Source organism: Anabrus simplex, chromosome 1 (assembly GCF_040414725.1).
Source record: "Anabrus simplex isolate iqAnaSimp1 chromosome 1, ASM4041472v1, whole genome shotgun sequence".
Lineage (NCBI taxonomy): Eukaryota > Metazoa > Arthropoda > Insecta > Orthoptera > Tettigoniidae > Anabrus > Anabrus simplex.
Genome location: NC_090265.1, coordinates 641445159 through 641467191, shown reverse-complemented (window position 1 = coordinate 641467191; position 22033 = coordinate 641445159). Strand labels below are relative to the sequence as shown.

General features: G+C 37.3%; 1 protein-coding gene across 2 annotated transcripts in view; it reads left to right on the top strand.

Annotated features, from left to right (window-relative positions):
• Positions 1-17527, top strand: part of LOC136884809 (zinc finger protein 480) — a 38072-nt gene extending 20545 nt beyond the window's left edge. For both annotated transcript variants that reach the window (XM_067157130.2, XM_068227166.1), the window contains 6 exons: positions 6572-6748; positions 6834-6974; positions 7433-7648; positions 12666-12847; positions 12954-13128; positions 16139-17527. In XM_067157130.2, the coding sequence (XP_067013231.2) occupies positions 6572-6748; positions 6834-6974; positions 7433-7648; positions 12666-12847; positions 12954-13128; positions 16139-16300 (1053 nt within the window). In that variant the 3' untranslated portion in view covers positions 16301-17527. The remainder of the gene's footprint in view (positions 1-6571; positions 6749-6833; positions 6975-7432; positions 7649-12665; positions 12848-12953; positions 13129-16138) is intronic.
• Positions 17528-22033: the final 4506 nt, after the last annotated feature.

Here is a 22033-nt window from a genome sequence, read left to right as displayed (position 1 = left end):
CGTAGAGAATTTCACCTTCTTTTCTTGACACGGCATAAGCCCAAAAGCCTATATCATGTCTATAAGTACAGGCCATGAAAGCATCGATGGCAACATGCACAATGTTGTTTACATGTTAATGATTATGAATTGGTGATGTTGGGTTTTGTTTTTATGGGTATGTATTTTGGAATGAGCTTAATTTTCATTATTTTGATATTTTAGTGATTTTGAGTTTTTTGGCTTCATAATTTGCCTGAGTAGCTGAATAATTTGTTAAGAATGAAGCCATACTTTTTAGTGTCACTCGGTTAATGTAACTTCAGAGCTTTTCAGTCTGTCGTAAACACCAATCATGACACTATAACATACCTGTAAAAAAACACACAACAGAAAGTAATTAAAATATGGTCTGTGGTGTTCAGGTAATTTTATTGATGAATTCATAAGTTTGATGCTTTCATAAATGATTCACTTTCAATGTCATTTTGAACTAGATGTATAAAATTCACTGTCCCGTTATTTTGACTTGTATTTTTAATGTAAAATAGGACATTGTAAGATTTTGAAGTACACTAGAGTCCCGTTAATCCGAACCCTGTTAATCCAAAAGTCTGGTTAATCCGAACTGAAATATTCAATTTTTTAAAAAAATTCTCCTTATTGAAATGAAAGAACATATTATAGAATGAAGATTTAGTTGCATTTTATTAGTCATATTTTACTAGAATAACTTAATGTAAACATAATTACACATCATAAACCATCAATCACTTGTCATTTATCTTTACAAAGTCTGTTAGTTTCGTTTGCCGTAGTGATTGGAACCTACTCGAAGATGGAGTGTTAAACCAGCTTCTCATAAACATCACATCAGTAAGTCACGTGTTCACGTTCTACAGCGATACCACTGAGAGAGCGGCAGAACTATTAAATAAACATCACAAGCAGCTCTTCGCATCCCGGGCACAATGCAAAAGTGTAACCCGTTACCGTATTTTAGCAGTTTTAGGAGACAAGTTTTGACCTAGTTTTAGTCATTTTCTCCTCTACGGGTTCTTAACTACCTACTGTAATTTTATACAGTATTTCTTTAATGTAACTGCCAAAGAATGGACATTTCAAATTACAGTGTGTACTGTACTGTACTGTATTGTAGAAACTATTTTCCCCAGAGGGTTGAGGCGCTGGCCTTCTGAGCCCAGCTTGGCAGGTTCGATCCTGGCTCAGTCCGATGGTATTTGATGGTGCTCAAATACGTCAGCCTCGTGTAAGTAGATTTTTTGGTACGTAAAAGAATTCCTGCAGGAGAAAATTCCAGCACCTCGACGTCTCCGGAAATCGTAAAAGTAGTTAGCGGGACGTAAAAACAATAACATTATTATTCAAAAATATTTTCTGGTTAATCCGAAAATTTCATAATCCGAACAGACTCCGGTCCCAGTTAGTTCAGATTAACGAGACTCTACTGTATATGTGTTTCGACTTCTTGACAAAAAAATGTTAATATGTTTATTTTAAAGTATTAACTCTATCTATGATTATTAGCTGAAGAAGGCCTATTTGTTGAACATATATGTTTGTCTGAATAAAGAATAAGTAGAGAGAGGTGTCAGCCTCTCGTGATGCCCCTTCATCTCTGGTGATAATCTAGCAGGCGCTCCTTCCAGGGAAGTACTTTCCACTATACACGTGAGCCTGCATTAGTTATTTAAGCAAAGCTTGCCCTGGAGGGAGTGTCACTCGGAGTCAGTACAGGGGACAGGACACTATGATCTACAATATCTACTCCTCCCCGCCTATCTTTTGACTGGCTTATATAGCCAAATGGGGGACGCATGTTATCGAAGAAGCATTGGCGCAGCTGTGGAAGAGCAAAGAGGGGCAAACAGGTACCCTGACAAACATTTTGTTAGGCTAAGGCACCTGATTGCTTTATTTTATTATAAATACATACTGCCCAAAGGCAAAATTCAAACATCAGCAGAAATAAGGGCATAAAACAAATCAACATATATATATTCCCTCAGGAGAGGGGCCAAAACCAAATAACAAAGGGTACATACACCTGCGCCATAGGAAGAGCAGCAAGAGTCAGGGAGCAAGCACAACATTTAGTCTAGAACCAACACCGTAGCCGTAAATGATCATGTAGCATCGAACAATCACTCAAAATCATGATAGTGTGTGTGTGAGGAGTAACAGAGAGAACATCAGACGAATCAGGGATGATTGTCATCTTAATTGGAGCTTAATGTTATCGTCAGCTCCCGCGTGGAGTGCTGTGCCAGCATACAGTGAGCCACCTGGTGACAAACGAATGTACCACTACAGCTCCAAAGGTAAAACAATCTTGAATTCAAACCCTCAGTTTTTGTAGAAGACATCCTTGTGAACAGAATTGATTATTTTCACCATGTTGGTTATTCCTGTCCGTATTGACTTATATTCAAATTTCTATAAAACACTTTCCCACCTTGTCAATACTTTACATATTTTATTATCTTAATCTATCAGTTTTGTGCAATAAGTGTTGAAATAGTCCTCCTAGCTGTGCTGTCCCCGACATCCCTGCAACTCACACACCACACATAACACTATCCTCCACCACAATTACACGCAGTTACCTACACATGACAGATGCCGCCCACCCTCATCGGAGGGTCTGCCTTACAAGGGCTGTACTCGGCTAGAAATAGCCACACGAAATTATTACATGTTTTATTATACCTAATTCCCGTACATGTTTCGAGAGCCAATTACTCTCTTCCTCAGTGGTGCCAAAACATCAATAATCTTTGGACTTGGTACATTGTTACAGATATACTTATCAACACAACATTTATATATAACAATCTTGAAATTGTTAAAATATTTCTTTGTGTTTCAACTTTTACTTACTTACTATGTCAATTTATTACAGACTTTAAAATAGAAATTTTCAAATCATAAATGGATATCTGTTAAATTAGTCAACTATATGCTAAAATTTTAAATCTGCTCTGCTCTTTGAACTTACGTCCTTATTTACATCTAAAGAGAACTAAAATGTTTCTTTGTGTCTAAATTTACATTTACTTTGTCATTTAATAAAAACACTTAGATTTTTTTTAAATAAATAACACCTATTAAGTCAGTCACTATGTTGAACTTAAAATATTTTCTGCTCTCTTCTTGAAAATTTCTCCTTTTCTTAAGTCCTAAAAAGAAAAACATTATATTTAAATTTCTAATCTGTAATTCTATTACCTTTGTCTTAGATCCCACCATTCGCTTTGAAAGGGACCTGGATCAGGCTCGGGATGTGGACCTAGAAAAGCAAGCTATTTATGTTCCATGCTTCCCTTACCTTTCATCTGAGTATAAAATACCTATCGATCGGTGGATTGTCAGAGGCCTGCTATTCGGAGCAAGAGGCTTGAAACTTGAAAGTTCCACTCTGTGAGTTAGAAACAATAGTAATACAGATACTGAGGGACTCTCTGCAAATCATTCACTTCCATCTGTACCTGAGAACGTGATTGACATTTCTCCCCCACTAACCCTGGGAAAATAGAAGATAACAGCCTCAACGATTAAATTTTCATTTCTTGATATTTTTAAACTCCATTGAAATTGAAACTGTATTCCGGATCCAAATGGTCACCCTCATTGGAGGATGGATGATTATTTCTTTAATAAATCTCTCTCTCTATTCCAATAGTTGTTCCTTAACTTAGTGCTGTATTGGTTTGCTGGTGGTTTATTTTAAAGGAATTGGACGGTTAAGATGGCTAGCATGGTTGGACGGGATTAAGAGGAGGAATTTCCGATTTATATGAGAGGTCTCAGAAATATACATTTACATGGACTATTTAGAATCAAATCAAATAATTGAGAAAATTAAAGGATTAATCAAAAGGTTGAGATGTGTGGACAACGTTTACATTGTTATAGATGAAAAAGAAATAGGTTTGGTAGAAGTATTAAGAAGGGTGAACGAAATAGACAATGATATCAAATTTACATTGGAGTCAGAGGTAGGAGGATCGCTGAACTACTTAAACGTCAAAATAACGAGAAATGGTCGGGAATTAGAGTACCAGGTTTTTAGAAATAGAAACGACCACTAGCACTATTATTAGGAAGGGCTCCAACCATCCAGGTCAGCAGAAGAAGGCAATATTTTACAGTATGATCAATAGGGCCCTTAAATTTCCTTTAAAAAGACAAGCTTTCAAAAAAGAGATGAGTACTATATATGAGATCGCAAAGAGAAATGGATACACGAAGAAATATGTAGATAAAATAAAGAGCAAGTTAATAAATAAACAGAGATCAACGTTGGAAAAATAAAAGAAAGAAAGGAAAAATGTAGCTGTAATAACATTCCATAACAGACACTCGTATGGAATAAAAAAAGATCTTTAGCAAAAAGGGCATTGACATTGCATTTAAGAAAAACAACAATAATAATAGAATTTTATTCAATTCACATAAGGTAAATAGGTCCAGTAGGTTCAATAAATCAGGAGTATACTGCATCAAGTGCCAAAGTTGTGGAAAGAAATATACCGGACAATCAGGGAGGAGTTTGGAGACGAGATACAAGGAGCACGTGAATGCAGTAAGACACAAAACGTTCTCGGCAATGGGTGAACACATGGAAGAGTACAATCATAACTTTACAAAAATAGATAAATATATGGAAATACTGCACTACAACGAAAGGAAAATTAATGGACACTCTAGAGAAAATAAGTGTATATATTTACCAGAGAAGCAATAATGAAAATAATTTAAATGAACCACTGAATGAAGAAAATGCGATGTACAAATTAGCATACAATCATATAAGGAAGAAGGAGAGAAAAAGAGACCAAAAAAGAAAGAAACAGTTCCGGTTGTTGGCACGCTCCCCTCCCTCTCCTACATTACATAACCGGCAGCATAGCAACAAGTAGCAGCGCGCTTCGTAAGGTCATTGACAGCAAGCAAAGAGCAAGAACATATTTATTTGATTCAGACTAGTGTAATAATATTTAGTTCGTGAATAAATTTGGTAACCAGTTGAGATTGAAGTTAGTAAATAAATTTCTCTAATCATCTGAGTTGTCATCCTTTTCGTAAAATATGTCGCTAAAGCAGGTTTTTTGTTTGTTTATTTAAAGGACTAGCAAGGTCATTACATATCCGACAGCATAGTAGCAGCTTGCCCCGTAAGGTCATTGCCAACAAGCGAGTACATATTGTTTGGTTCAGACCAGTGTTATGCCATTTGAATTTGTGGATAAATTTAGTTGAAACTGAAGTAAGTAAAATAAATTCCCCAGTCATCTGAGTTGTCATCTTTTTCACAAAAATGTCTCCAAAGTTGGTTTGTTGGTGGTTTATTTTAAAGGAATTGGACGGGATTAAGAGGAGGAATTTCCTATTTATACGAGAGGTCTCAGAAATATAGCAGTAAGTTAAGGAACAATATTGGAATAAATAAGGTAATGGAATTACAGATTAGAAATTTAAATATAATGTTTTTCTTTTTAGGAGTTAAGGAAAGGAGAAATTTTCAAGAAGAGAGCAGAAAATATTTTAAGTTCAACATAGTGACTGACTTAATAAGTGTTATTTATTTTTAAAAAATATCTATTTCAAGTGTTTTTATTAAATGACAAAGTAAATGTAAATTTAGATACAAAGAAACATTTTAGTTCTCTTTAGATGTAAATAAGGACGTAAGTTCAATGAGCAGAGCAGATGTAAAATTGTAGCATATACATAGTTGACTAATTTAATAGATATCCATTTATGATTTGAAAATTTCTATTTTAAAGTCTGTAATAAATTGACATAGTAAGTAAGTAAAAGTTGAAACACAAAGAAATATTTTAACAATTTCAAGATTGTTATATATAAATGTTGTGTTGATAAGTATATCTGTAACAATGTACCAAGTCCAAAGATTATTGATGTTTTGGCACCGCTGAGGAAGAGAGTAATTGGCTCTCGAAACATGTACGGGAATTAGGTATTTAAAAAAAATATGTAAAGTATTGACAAGGCGGGAAAGGGTTTTATAGAAATTCCTCGTGAACAGTCGACATTTTCTTCTGAAGACATGGAGCAAAGTTCTCTGCGAAACGTAAAGAGTTTCACATTGTTTTCTTGACACAGCATAAGCCTAAAAATCCATATAATATCTACAAGTACGAGCTGTGAAAGCATCAATGTTAAGTTGTCATATTTGCATTGGTCAGCTCCCTCTGTGGATCAATGGTCAAATGTCTGCGTACGAAATGCAAGACCACAGGTTCAAACATGGCAGAGGTAGTCAGATTTTTTAAAGGTGAAAATAATTCCATTAGGTACTCCATGTTGTACGATATCAATATGTAGAAGATCTGTGGTGACACATTTCTTGTTTACTGTACAAAATTATTTAAAACTCAGACACAGATCGCCCAAGAGAGATCCGGTTTACTCTGCCATGTGTTTGTTCACCATATGTTTACTAGCTGGCAGTGCTGAATGTCATTGTCTTTTTTCTAAAGCTCTCAATGTTTCAAATTCTAATGTCCCCTGTCTTTTTTTTTTTTTTTTTTTTTTTTTTTTGTAGGTTTCTAAGTTGTATGCTTGTGACAAATGCAACTTCAAAGCAATTCGCTTGGGTCACTTACGTCGCCATGAGTTGAGCCATAGCAGTACCACTGTAGCGTGTAATTTGTGCCATTACCGTACTAACAACCACAAGGCCCTTGCAAAACACAAACGCATCAAACATAAAACCAATCAGGTAATGTTGTTATGTTATTTGTCTTAACTTTCAACTTTATAAACTGTATAAGTGAAACAGACATGCTAATTTGGTTTTTTCTTAGATCACTGAAGGCAAGAAGGAAATATTCCAGTGCAAACATTGTGAGTACAGCACCAGTAAAAACCACTTCCTACTCAGACATCAACGAGTACATGGTCTAGGATCAACTGTGAAGATCCAGAAGAGCTACCAGTGTGATCAGGTATTATTTAAGGAAACACATACACTTCCATGATTGGAAAATTAGACAGTTTTATAAATGTTGTTCCCCCAGCCTATAAGCGCTATACACATTACCATTCATTGTGCCTTATATGAAACTTGCTCTTCAGAAAAAATGCATTATCTTACTTTTTAAAGTGAATGCATGGGGGTGACTATCACACAAAGTCATAGTATTGACATGCATCTGTCCAAGGATAATCAGGTTAGGAGTGGGGTTTCTATGACAATTTTCCTTCTGTTGTTTAGAAATTATAGGAAAATTCCGATGATATCGCGTTCAGCATTGGGACTAAGCTAGATTAAAAAGCCCGCTGTGGGTGCAGCCCGGAGTTTAACAATGTCACGCTTGGGGGGTTAATCTTACGCATTTGTGAAGTTTCTAGAATTATAAAAGTGATTTATATGATGTTAATGTACTATCCTATGTTGTTTCAGTGTCAGTATAAAACTAGCCGCAGAGAACATTTAGTCCGTCACTCTAACAACATACACGGTGGACAACGGCCTTTCCTGTGTCATCATTGTGGAAAAGCCTTCAAGCGGCAGGATGCCTTGAAGCAGCATGCTACCACTCATGTGAGCGAGGCTACTGTCATCTGTCCAGTCTGTAGCAAAGGTTGTCGCTCTCAGGCTCATCTCACTCAACACATGGTAATGAATGTGCCTTACTACAGATATCATGGCAATATTCTTTATAAATATAATTATAACTTTTCTGTACACTTCAGACTTTTGCCTCATACTTCCTTTTTTTCCTTTCAATCTCAGATTAGGTATACATAAGTCGAAAGTAGGTCTGTCTGCCCGTCCTTTTGATGGGACACTCACTGAGCATGTCCACGATTACATATTTGCTGACCATTTATTGACCCATTCTACACAAACTGGGACTTTGAAATATTGGGATATTGGTTTAATTTCTTCATATTTTGATGTTTTGTTTCTGTTGTTGGTCGAATAGAGTATCCTTCTTCAAACCCTAAATCAGAATATGGATACAGGCACTCTATAATACATCTTGGCAATGTGAAAAAACAAATATTGAAATAATATGGCACTTACGCTTCTTCCTGCCAACCTGTAACTACAGTTCTATTATTTCAAGTTTGATTTCTATGATAATTCAAAGCTCAGAGCATAAATATATAGACATATATATGAAGCCTTTAAAATATTGTCAGAATGATGTCCTTAGCAGTTTTCCATAGAGTTCTTTATCGGCTCTTAAACTTTCACCAACCCTTTTGTCCAGTGACCTTTTCTGATACAGTGAAAAGCAGAAGGAAATATCATTGTCGGTTGTGTGGTTTTTATACTGGTATTTTGTGATCATGTGAGGGTAGAGAGAAAGACCTGAACACAAAAAGAACTAGAAAAGTTCTGTAAGACACTGATCAATCAGATAGGATGAATTTTCATAATAGGTAATTGCGATCCTTTAGTTTCCTACGATGATTACGATATGTTGTTGTGTTAGACCAGCCCCATGTTATTCTTCTTGCAAGCCCACGGCAGGTCTGGGCACAATGAGCACTGAGGAATAAACAGCCGGAAAACACAACACATACACAGGCAAAAAGATAACGAAAAAAGAAAACAAACATTTTTTTTAAATCAGTGGAAGCTCAAATCAACCAGAGGTAATGGGGCGATAAATAAATACTTACCTATTATGTTTACACAGACCGGGTTGAAAAATGACCATAGACGAAGTCATGAACTGAACTCGAGCCTATTAAATCAAAAGGATAAAATGTAAAAGGCTACTTCTCCTACTCCTACAGTAATAATGCCGAGTAGAAAACAAAAGAGTTTATTAAATAATCATTAAATCAAAACAGAAAATTGTCACACGAAAATCAGGAAGTGATAAAATAAGAAAAAACAACACATAAGCTTAATAACCTTTTCACTATCGTCATAGTTTCATGCCTACCTATAATATAATCCAGCCAACAGGTTCAACCATACATAAAATATAATTAATCAGAAAATAACAAAAGAAATTGTTACTTTAGGATCAAAATAGAATAAATCCAAAACGCAGAGCTCAGCCCAAAGAAATAAATTATTTGATATCAATATCAACAGGACGAGTCTTTACAGATCGCGAGACACGGCCATTCAATGAGATGCCACACAACAGTGGTTTCCAATGAACTCAAAAAAAAAAGGGACCAAAGATAAAATATGGCCAAATCAAAGACAAAGGAAAGGGAGGTGCACGCAAGCATGGCGCCCGATCCAGGGATAAACAAGGCGTTGCTAAGGGAACATATACACACCCAAAAAAATAAATACCAGTGCCCAAAAATGCAAAAGTAAGAACAAATGACACAACTAGGCAATATGATATGCGTCCTACATATCTCACATTTGAACACTCACACAATAGGGATCCAAGAAACAGGGAACGCATAAAAGATAACAATGGTCAAAATAACCTCAAAAATGTAGAAGCTTGGTTCATAAATAATGTCTCACACGGATATTCGAAGCCAAACCCACACAAGATCGGAGGCCTAAATCACATCATCAATATGTCTCTCATATACAATTCAAATGTCAAAACAGCACAAACCATTCATGTACAGGTCCTTCCAATACACGACGCATAGCGGGGACATCGGAGAGCAATTTGGTACATGAATAATAAAAAAGAGACTTCTACAACATGAACCCTAGAATAAAATCGACATAACACACATCTAAGGTGCAACAGAACTCATTCACGCATTAAAGACACTCGATTACAGTAAGACACAAATCAGTGTACCGAGTTGTGACAAACATAGCTGATATAAATAACGTTACATGGACAACAACAGAAAGAACAAGACAGGCCACCAAATAAATAAATACCGACAGAGAGCAAGAAATAGTGGCCAACCACAATGCCACGTGGCGATATAAAACTAACATGATCCACGAGGCCAACCTCAAATAGCAGAAAGAATTCAAAAAATAAAAAATAGTATTTACATTACTTAATCAAGCCATTCATATAAGTGCAATAAAGCACGTTGGAAACCCCCGAGACAAAATGCATTTACATCTTAAAACGTTTAAAATAACGCTTGTAAAAACAAGCGTGTAGAAACCTTGTGTCGCTCGCCATAACCCTTCACTAAGATAAAAAGCTTAGAGGAAAAGCCATGGAGAAACAATATAGACAAGATCGGGAACAAACATCGTACAATCACAGGATGACAAAGGCGACATCTGTGATCTCCTTGGGCTAAGGTTGCGTGTGCAATAAAAGTCAAAGTCGGCCAAGATACCAAAGTCAGTCAGTACACATAAGTAACAGAGGGTAAGCAGTTCATCCGAAAGGTGAACCAGATAAAGATAGAGATGGCACACACGATACATTCAATATTCTATTAAACAGTCTCTGAGGAAGTGACATTGAAGCAAATATAAGTACAGTTTGAGTAAGTAACTGTGAAAATTTGCAACAAACTTCTGTAAAATTGGCAATTTGACTGACTAAATAGCTATTCCAACCCCTCGTATGGGATGCCATTAAAAAGTTCTCTCTGTCTACAAGAGGATGATACTACAACAGTTTCTGGATGACCATTAGGGACAAAGTTATGTGGGGTCAAAGGAAATTGTCAGTTTTGTAATTGACAGTTCACTGGACAAAAAGAACTTGCAGGTGCATTAGGTGACGTAAGGATAGGGCTAACGATCATAGATGGTTGTTGATGAGGAGGGACATTCTGAGTTTTGAGTGGTTCAAAATATGATGACATTATGGGACCAGAAAGCTTGAAACATAATATGGCCCTTTCCTCAACAGGCTCTTCAGGCTGTATTATCATATTCTCTTCATGATACACTATCAGATGGTAAGGGTATATATTTCACAAGCAACCACAATTTTGCAGTGGGTGGTGTATGAGGTGGAAAGGAAGATGTAAGCCTGGTACTCAACCATGGTTCTGTACATGTTTCCACACGGCACACTTGAAACTGTCGTGATTAGTTACGAATATGTTGTACAATCCTAAACTTGCACCTGAGGTGTCAGCAAGTCAGTGCCGTACATTAAGTAAGGTTAGGTAATAGAAAAAACAGGACCTGTCTCCCTTCATATGTACAGCATGTTGAGGTGCCATTACGCTGCCAGTAGCGATAAGCTCCATGCATAATGAATCCTATTATGGAAAAGAAAAGGAAAATAGCTACGAGAAACAGGAACTACAGTATACAGGAGCTGCAGGTAAAAAGAAAGAAAAACCTGGTAGAACAACTATAGCGTTGTGAAAAAAATGAGTCCGGAAAGGTGGAAAGTATTAAGAATAAAAGAAAGAAAAGATAAGAAGATGTGTGTGATGAATACAATTTACTTCAGTTAATTGTATGAAACAGTATAAAGCTGTATGATAGAACGCAGAAGCACGGTTGATTGTACTGGTGTAAATGAGACAGCTGCACACAGAAGCTCATCTGTACTTTTCTAGGTATAGAAGGTATATATGGAAAATAGAGTCAGCTGTAACAGGAACTGCACTTTACAAAAACCAGAGCCACGGTATACAGAGATGTAAAAAGTAGATGTGTCTGATGAATAAAGGTTAGTTCATTGAACAGTATAAATCTGTCTGATAGAACGCAGAAGCATATCTGATCGTATTGCTATAAATGAGACAACTGACAGTAAAGACCGTGAATTTCCCTCAGAGAATAATATATTTTTCTTGCAATCTGTCTGCATGTCTTATGCAGTCTGCCCAAGTGGAAGTGGCAATGCTTCCAATCGCCTCCTTCGTGAGTCTGTCAACATCTGCTCTCCAGCTCTTTGACTGACAAGCGATGGCAGTGTGTTGCCAATATCTCATAAACAGTTTGTTTTAAGTCCTTATAACATTGTTTATGGTTTCCTATGATTTATTCCTTGTGACATAAGATTTAAAATTATCTTTATATCATCCTTAAACAACAAATTTTATTTTCACCTTTATTAGCCTATGATATTGTCCAAAGGGCTTAAATCTTCGGCAGAAGCTGAATTTTGAAAAACCGAGCTCGATGGCTGCAATCACGTAAGTGTGGCCAGTATCCAGTAATCAGGAGTGTGTTCGAACCCAACTGTCGATAGCCCTGAAGATGGTTTTCCATGGTTTTTACCATTTTCACACCAGGCAGATGCTGGAGCTGTACCTTCATTAAGGCCATGGCCACTTCCTTTCCATTCCTAGGCCTTTCCTGTTCCATCGTCGCCATAAGACCTATCTGTGTCAGTGCGACGTAAAGCAAATAGCAACAAAAAAATAAAAAATTCTTGTAAAATATTCCTTGGTGCACCTTTAGAGCAAACGATGAACCTATATTCCTAATTTCAGCTCTGTTGGTCTTTTGTATATGGAGATTTCATGATCAGTGAGGTGGTATTTGGCTTTAATATACTGTTTAGATATGCACACGTATCCAGAAATGAATATGAGTAGAGTTATGTAACCAGCCAAACCCTTCAACTCCTAATGGTTAAAATGTTTCCTGGGTCCTTCATTTTCATATTTTTCATCACTCTGTATGATTCATATGTTGTGCAATGGTTTTCAGAATTGAAGACATTGGGCCATATAGGAATCTTGTGACTTTGTACGGAATATGAAACATCCTTTATACATTTAATTTTAAAATCCTATTCTTGTCTCAGGCTGTTCATTCAACTGTACGCTCATATCTCTGTGAACTCTGTGGGTCAGCATTCAAAACTCGTGCAGTACAACGTAAACATATCCTGACCATACATCAGCATCCAAAGGCATTCTTCTGTCATCATTGTTCACGGAAATTCAACACAAAATATGCCTTGCGGCGTCACAATAAACAACACAGGTACGAGCTGAGGACATAACTATGCTGTTATCAGCACTAAAACTCGAGTTGCTTTTTTCAGTGTTTTCCACTACAAAGGTTAAATTGTTTTGTTTGTGTATTTTAGTTCTGAAAGAAAATCTAAACCTGAAGATCAAGCACCTCGGCCAGTAACCAGTGCTCCAGGAACAGTGCCAGATGCTCTTGGTACTTCAATGAAAATGCTTCAGGCTGATGCCATATTTATCCAAGACACTCCAAGGAATCACTTTTCAGATAACCCTTCATCAATTACCATGCAGGTGAGCATATTTGTAGACTTGCGATGTGCAAAGTAGTCATTCCTAATCAAGGTATTTACATACACAGTGGTCAAAAGTAAACCGGGGCCGATGACCTTCGATGTTAGGCCCCTTTAAACAACAAGCATCATCATCATCAAAAATAAACCAATCTTTGCTTGCCACTACCTTATACAGGGTCTCTCTTATAAATCCAGACCGAGCGCATGGTGTTTGTACTCTTCGCTACAGCAGCTGCCTCATCCCAACTTACGTCGCACGTGGCCGCCCTCCTTTAAGCGTGCACACAATCTTATATGAAATCTTACCTTATAAAAGATGCTGGAAGTGTCATCCTTCATAATGAGAGACTTCATAAACACCATTAGGATTTTCTGCACACCAAAGCTGTCTGATAGAACGCAGAAGCATATCTGATCGTATTGCTGTAAATGAGACAACTGACAGTAAGCACCATGAACTTCCCTCACAGAATTAATATATTTTCTCTGCAATCGTCTGCATTTCACACGACCATTAAGATGAAAGAAGGTCTCATCCGAAAATAACACAAGCTGTGGGTTGAATAAACGATCATTCAGTGATGCAAGATACCACTCACAATATCTCACTCCTGTGGCTGGATCAGCAGGTAAACAATGGGCCCATGTAAACCTGTACGGTTTGATGAGTAACAGCTTTGTAGCTCTATGTGCAGAAGAAACCAAAACCCCTACTCGTTATGCTAATTTTATGAGCGATTCATTCAGTGACCATTCAGGATTTGCACCAATGTTGTCTAGCTTTTCCTCGTTAAAACTGTTTGTGTGCGCACACGTTTTTTATTGATCACTGAACCACTAGTTTCAAATTTCCTTACAATTATGTGAATCTGTGCTCATGAAGGTGGGCACTTCACCAGGAAATTGCTGAACAAATGCATCGCATCCCCGTCCAGCCAACTCTTACTTGAAATAACTTTTACATACGAAAATACGGTGTTGCAATGATAACTGTCTCACCATGTTAACAGCTGAGATTCAGACTGGCTATTGATGCTAGGTCGAACATATCTACGCTCCTTGCAGGGTCAAGAACTATGCGCATGCCTCCCGTACAGCTGCTTAGGTCTCAGAGAATAAAAACGCTGCAGGACGGTCTTGGTGTATAAGAGAAACTCGTAACTGGCAACCCTGCTGTGCATACAGAACTCCATTCCACTTTTCATCCATCACTTATTATTATTATTATTATTATTATTATTATTATTATTATTATTATTATTATTATTATTATTATTATTATTATTATTATTATTATTATTATTATTATTATTATTATTATTATTATTATTATTATTATTATTATTATTATTATTATTATTATTATTATTATTATTATTATTATTATTATTATTATTATTATTATTATTATTATTATTATTATTATTATTATTATTATTATTATTATTATTATTATTATTATTATTATTATTATTATTATTATTATTATTATTATTATTATTATTATTATTATTATTATTATTATTATTATTATTATTATTATTATTATTATTATTATTATTATTATTATTATTATTATTATTATTATTATTATTATTATTATTATTGCCTTTTATTTTAGCATTTCAGCCATCTTCTCCAGGGTGCTTACTAGTCTGAAGTCTCACCTTGCTATTGGATCAGCGGTAGAGTGTCGGCCTCCGGATCCCAAGATAGCGGGTTCAAACCCGGCAGAAGTAGTCGGATTTTTGAAGGGCGGAAAAAAGTCCATTCGACACTCCATGTCGTACGATGTCGGCATGTAAAAGATCTCTGGTGACACATTTGGTGTTTACCCGACAAAATTAATTAAATCTCAGCCATAGACGCCCAAGAGAGTTTCGGTTTACTCGGTCTGCCATCTAGTGGGGGCCTAGAGTAAAACGGAACGTCTAAATTGACGAGCAGACAGCCAGATGGCGTCAAATTGAAATGTCTGCACACGGTAGCTGAGGCCATACGATTATTATTATTATTATTATTATTATTATTATTATTATTATTATTATTATTATTATTATTATTATTATTATAATTATTATTATTATTGCCTTTTATTTTAGCATTTCAGCCATCTTCTCCAGGGTGCTTACTAGTCTGAAGTCTCACCTTGCTATTGGATCCTGCTTCTGTTGATATCAAAATATTTGCAGTTGATCTTGGTTGTTGTTACTTAAAACAACAAACATCATAATCATTTTTTGTGTGTCCTTCAGATCTACTATGTGTGTGTAGTTCACGTTTTTGTCTGGGTAAGTTTTTTCTATTCTAAGTTTTGTCTGTTTACCATCTTCATGATAGTCAATTTTATTTAAATTGATTTATCAAGGAATCTCTGTCGTGCATGATTTTACCTAGAGTCCTGTCTAACTCATTGGCTGAATGGTCAGCGTACTGGCCTTAGGTTCAGACGGTCCCGGATTCAATTTCCGGCCAGGTTGGGGATTTTAACCTTCATTGGTTAATTCCAATGGCTTAGGGCTGGGTGTTTGTGCTGTCCCCAACATCTCTGAAACTCTCTCACCACACATAACACTATCCTCCACCACAATAACACGCAGTTACCTACACATGGTAGATGCCGCTCACCCACATCGGATGGTCTGACGTACAAGGGCTGCACCCGGCTAGAAATAGCCACACGAAATTATTATTATTATTATTATTATTATTATTATTATTATTATTATTATTATTATTATTATTATTATTATTATTACCTAGAGTCCTTTCTAAAAAAATCTTACTGAACGACTTGGCTACACATTTTGGGAGATGGTGGGTTCGAACATCACCATCAGCATCCCTGAAGACTTTTTTTTTTTTTTGTAATTTTCACACCTGACAAATGCTGGAGTTGTAGCTCAGTTGAGGCCATGGCTGTTCTTTCTATTCAAGTATCATCAAAAACTGTATGAGTCAGTAAGATATTACACCTTTATCAAAACATTTCTTGTAATTTGTTTCAGGAAAACCCTGGCCAACATGATGGAGAGAAGATCACTGTCCAGCTGGCTGAAAACTATGATCCAGAGACATTACGAGTGATTCTATCTCACATGTATGTGCATCACAGCAATGAAACGGCCACTGCATTGCTCTATCTCACTGGGAACTTTACTCCTTACTAAACTCAGCTAGCAATTTAATTGTGTGACAAACTCTTCTAGGAAGAGGAAAGTTCTGATATTGACAATTTAACATGAGTAACTGGTTACAAACATGGCCATATCCAGTTTTTCACAGACTATGTTATACAGAAGAAGTCCGTTATAGCAAGTACGGGATATAGCAAGATTGATTGATTGATTGATTGATTGATTGATTGATTGACTGATTGATTCACCATTGTAATGACAGGATTTTTTAATGTCCCTTTCACTGAGTCATCTGTTATTACGATTGATTTTAACGTGTTTTATTTTCAGTTATTGATATTTATACACTGCAGTGTAAAAAGCTAGCAAAACACTCTTGATTATTTTTGTCTATGTAACTCTCGATACTCCATGAACTAAAGTTCGGTAAATATTTTTACATTAGTTTGACCGTTTTAGTCTATTAGAATTATAAAACCTTCCACGAAAAGATTGACAAAAATTGCAGCAGCAGGTCTCTTGCAAACATTTTATTGACACCATTATGCTCTTGTTTGTATCAAGAATTCACACGAAGCGGTAGATCTGTCAGATGTCACAGATTCACTGGGTTGGTCAACCTGTTATAGCAATGCATTGTCGCAATGAAGAGTTCTTTATTGAGCTGCTATTATTGCTGTTAAAAATTGTTGTTCCTCGTGGTATGACTGAATCTGTTGGGTATTCAGCCCAAAGGCTGGTTTGACTCTCTACAGCTCCACCAGCAGCTGTTATAGATAGCCTAGGTGTCACTGAAGAGGAATACTAAGGAAATGAAGAGTGAGGTAGTTTCCCGTTGCTTTCCTCACCGAGTCAGCAGTTGCTATTACATGTCAGTCTGCCAAGCCCACTGAAATGCATGCACCAACTGACCATATGAGCGATATTTTCACACCATTCATAACAGAAATTGGCTGCACAAGGAACGGTGTTACTAGAAATTTATTCTAGCCCATACCAGAAGATATAGTGCACTGTAAACACTACATCCTGCCAGCAAAGGCATACTGAATATGATGCTTTTATTTATTTATTGCTGTCACATGCAGAGTAAAATCACTTCTTGTGTTTTTGCTTAAGTCATGATTTCCTTAGTGTGCTTGTCTAAAATTGCTTTCTGTATGAGATGCGAACAGACTGTGCTATTGTTTATTTAAAAGTTTCTTTCTGTAACGTGCAAAGAAGTCGTGTATTAATGATATTAAAAGCAATCTGACTGTACCATGTAGTGTTAATTTAATTTTCTGTTTGTCTTCTGTTTTGGGTTCTGTGAACAGGATAGTTCAAAGTGTCAGCTAAGTTGTGTTTGGGATTCTTTGTTCCATTTGAAAACAGTACCGGCAATAAAACAAATCCACTTCATTCTACTGTGACTTAACGCATTACAATGTTGAGTGGGAAATGAAACTCGTTAGATTTGGCTAAAAAGTATGAAATTGTGCAGGCTTGTGAAAAAAGCAGCATGAGCAAAAGTGAAATAGTCAGGCAGTATAATTTAACATCTTCAACTCTATTTACTATCCTTAAAAACAAAGGAAAAATCAAAGACACTGTTTTAAAAAGTAGCATTCCAGGTCGAAATAAAAAACTGCATTCTGTGGACCATGCTGATCTTGAGGCTGTCCTTTTTGAGTGGTTTACCCAGAAACTGAATGAGTGACTTTGGACCCCTTTCTTAAGCCTTTGTAAGGTAACTGCTGTTTACAAATTGAGTGTTTTCCATGGAAACTTTAAATGCAAATGTAATATAGCCTAGAATAGTTTTAACTTTCATTTTGCACGGTGAAACATGTTTAATCGCTGCACGTTTCGCCAGTTTTAGGATTTTTCCTTCAGAATCAAAGTGTGCCATAATACGACCTTTAGAAAAACAAAGAACCCAAATCCCATCCGTGTTGCTGCGACGTAAAAGCACTTGTAAAGACAATGATAGTAGAGACAATGAGGTTGATGGATGGACAAATAAAGATAATTTAGAAACCTAGAACCATTTACAGATTTTACTGGCCTCACTTATATGGCTGATACTCCTGTGAGTATCCTGAAGGTAGTAGTTGGTTTCCTTTGCGATGACTTGTTTCAGCTTCTTTTGAAACAACCAAATCTCTGTTATGAACAAAATTCCCAGAGGCATAAAACCTCCCTCCTCTGAAATGGATAAATATAAATGTGGTGGAAATGAAGAAGTTCTTGGCTCTAATATTTTCAGTGGGCCACTTTTTTTTCTTTTTTTTACGTCCCACCGACACAGATAGGTGTTAGGGTGACGATGGGATAGGAAAGCCCCAGGAACGGGAAGGAAGTGGCTGTGGCCTTCATTAAGGTACAGCCCAAGCATTAGCCTGCTGTGAAAAGGAGACCACAGAAAACCAACTTTGGGGCTGCCGACAGTGGGGTTCAAACCCACTATCTCCCGGATGCATGCTCACAGCTGCGCGCCCCTAACCGCACGGCCATCTTGCCCAGTGTGGGCCAAGTTAAGAAGGACTCTACAAGGGTCTACTGGAGAATAAATAAATGGACGTGAATGCCTGATTTTTCTGAAGTTATGAGCCAAAATTGTTTTGAACAGATCTAGAATTTTTTGCATTTTACTGATAATTTGACTGCCAATCATGATTCGTATATACTCTACAAAATAAGGCCTATTTTGGACTGTTTACCAAATAAGTTTCCATTTCTGTATAAATCTATGCAGCAGCTTTCTCTTGATGAATCCATGATCCTGTGGGATAGCAGACTTAAGATTTAGGACCTACAATCCTAGAAAACTTACCAGGCATGGTATATGAGGCCACTACAGGATAACATTGGAGATTTATACTGGAGAAGGTAAGAGATTAGCAGAAACTATATTATCAGTTTTGGAACCTTACCTGGGCTAATGGCATTATGTATACTAGGATAACTACTGTAATAGCACAAAAATTACAGAAAACCTCGCCAAAGGAAAATTAGAGTGTGTGGGACTATTAGGGTGAATAGAAGAATTCCCAGAAGTTGTTTTGAAAGCTTTATCGATAATACTGAAGAGAGTCGAAAGTGGTGGTGGTGGTGATTATTGTTTTAAGAGGAAGTACAACTACGCAACCATCCTCTATATATCACTAATTAGAGGGAAAAATGGAAGGGATCCGAAACTTCGAAAAATGAAGATATCGGCCAAAGGAAGACAAGGACCACGAAGGCCGTGAAAATTAAAGACTCCCTAGCCCTCGCAAACCTAATAGCGTCGGGGTCGGAAAAGAACAAGAGTTCACCAAGAGAGGTCGGATAGGATAGATGACAGTGAGAAGCCTGGCACAAGTAAGTGGAAGCATTGCCAGGACTCAGCTGAGTGCCCCATGGTTGCCAACCCACACTCCAAAGTTCAGAGCACATGGGGCCCCTTTTGGTCGCCTCTTACGACAGGCAGGGGATACCGTGGGTGTTATTCTACTGCCCCCACCCACAGGGGGAAGAGAGGTGAAAATGTGGTTTGTCAGAAACCAGAAGTTCTTCTCCATATTTGTAAGAACAAGATGCAGAGTTTTTTCTGCCGGTATGCAATGGTACACAGTACCGACACTTCCTTTTCCCAGGTTTTTTTTAAAGAACCGTGAGTTTTTGACAGAGCAATTATTATATACATTCAAGCTTACGGTACTGTTCGAGAAATTGAATTTTCAGTTTTCATTCTCACAACTTGGTACCATGTTTCTTAGGCTTCGTAGGTTGGGAATGCAGCTGGAAACAGGAAGTTGTGTTCACTTTCTGACTCTTTCCATTGTTAGACTCTCAGTTTTGCATCCTCTCTGCAACATTTGGGTGTTCATGGGAGTTTTCAATAAATCTACTCTAAGTTAAATCAGTGCAAACTTCATTAAAAATTAATAAAATAAATAGTTACTTTTAATCAATGAGCTAAATGTCCGGCTCCATGGCTAAATGGTTAGCGTTCTGGTCTTTGGTCACAGGGGTTCCGGGTTCGATTGCCGGCAGGGTCGGGAATTTTAACCTTAATTGGTTAATTTTGCTGGCACAGGGGCTGGGTGTGTGTGTCATCTTCATCATCATTTCATTCTCATCACGACGCGCAGGTCGCCTACGGGAGTCAAATCAAAAGACCTGCATCTGGCAAGTCGAACTTGTCCTCGGACACTCCCGGCACTAAAAGCCATACACCATTTCCATTTCAATGAGCTAAATAAGAAAGGCTGAAAAAGTATAAATTATCAAATCTGTGATCCTGTAAAACACAAAACTAGTACCGAAAATACACGTGGTGAAGAGGATCACAAAACCAAGACTGAAGATTCACGGGGTCAAAGAAAATAGACTCAGATAATGGCTGACCAGACCATTGGATACTTTTGAAAAGAAAAAGCTTCTGCAAGAGAAAGGAATGAGTGTACATTGGAGTGTATGTTAGATGTGTGGGAGTTACTGTAATAGAGTACCAGCACCTTTTCTCCCCGAATAAAAGCACTGACAAGACAGAAGTTTGCATGATAAGTACAGTCCATTTTTGGCACAACAGAGGAGGTTGTAAATAGATTTGGAAAGAAAGTAGAGAAGCCAAAATGTATGATTGAATATGATAAATTCATGAAGGGGTTGAGAGGCCTGATCAGTACTTGGCCTACTATACATTTCTTAGGAAAACAGTGAAATGGAGCAAAAAGTCTTCCTTCGGCTAATAAATTGTGAACTTTTCAATGCCTTCAGACTATATCAATTGCAGAATCCAGGATTTAACATGAAGCACCGGGCAAGTTGGCCATGCAGTTAGGAGCGTGCAGCTGTTAGCTTGCATCCAGGAGATAGTAGGTTTGAATTCCTCTGTCAGCAGCCCTGAAGATGGTTTTCCGTGGTTCCCCATTTTCACACCAGGCAAATGCTGGGGCTGTACCTTAATTAAGGCCACGGCCGCTTCCTTCCCATTCCTAGGCCTTTCCTATCCCATCCTTGCCATAAGACCTATATGTGTCGGTGCCACATAAAGCAAAATAAAGTCAAAGTCACCTCCGTACAGGCCATGAAGGCCCTTGGAGGAGTGGAAGGCAAAGGCTTCCACCATTGTTAACCTCGGCACGTGATGGGGTAGAGTGGTTAGCTCTACGCCCGGCCGCCTTTGCCCCCAGGAATTAACCTGGTGCTCATTTTTTGTGTAGGCTGAGTGAACCTCAGGGCCATATGCACCTCCGGAAGTGGAAATCTTGTTTCTTAAATTTTATGACTTCCTGACGGGGATTAGAACCCACTTCCTTCCGGGCGAACCGAGCACGCCTTTACCGCCTCAGCCAGGCAGCCCCTACATAAAGCAAAATAGTAAAAAAAAAAAAATAATAATAAATATGAAGTATTAGAAATTCCTTGGGTAGGTTGCAGATTATTGGGTAGGAGAACAAGAAGAACATGGGAAGAAAGAGAAGCGGAAGAAGAGGATTTGGGGGAAGAAGTATCAAGACAACTCCATGTACTCCAAGAATGGATCCAGCTGGAAGAATGTCTGGAGATCTGAAGCTTCATAAAATTGAACCAGTCATTGGGTCTGGAAGGAAAAAGTACCCTCAGAAGCACTGCACACAAGATACGCAAGGACACAAGATACAAATGTATGCTTAGCTTGTTAAGTTCCTTTACACAAGGGCAGCTGCTTCATGTGATACCACACAAAAAGCAAGTACTAGAATCATTGGTAAGTGCTCCCACTAAGTTTCAATAATTTATCTCGTGTAAGTTAAA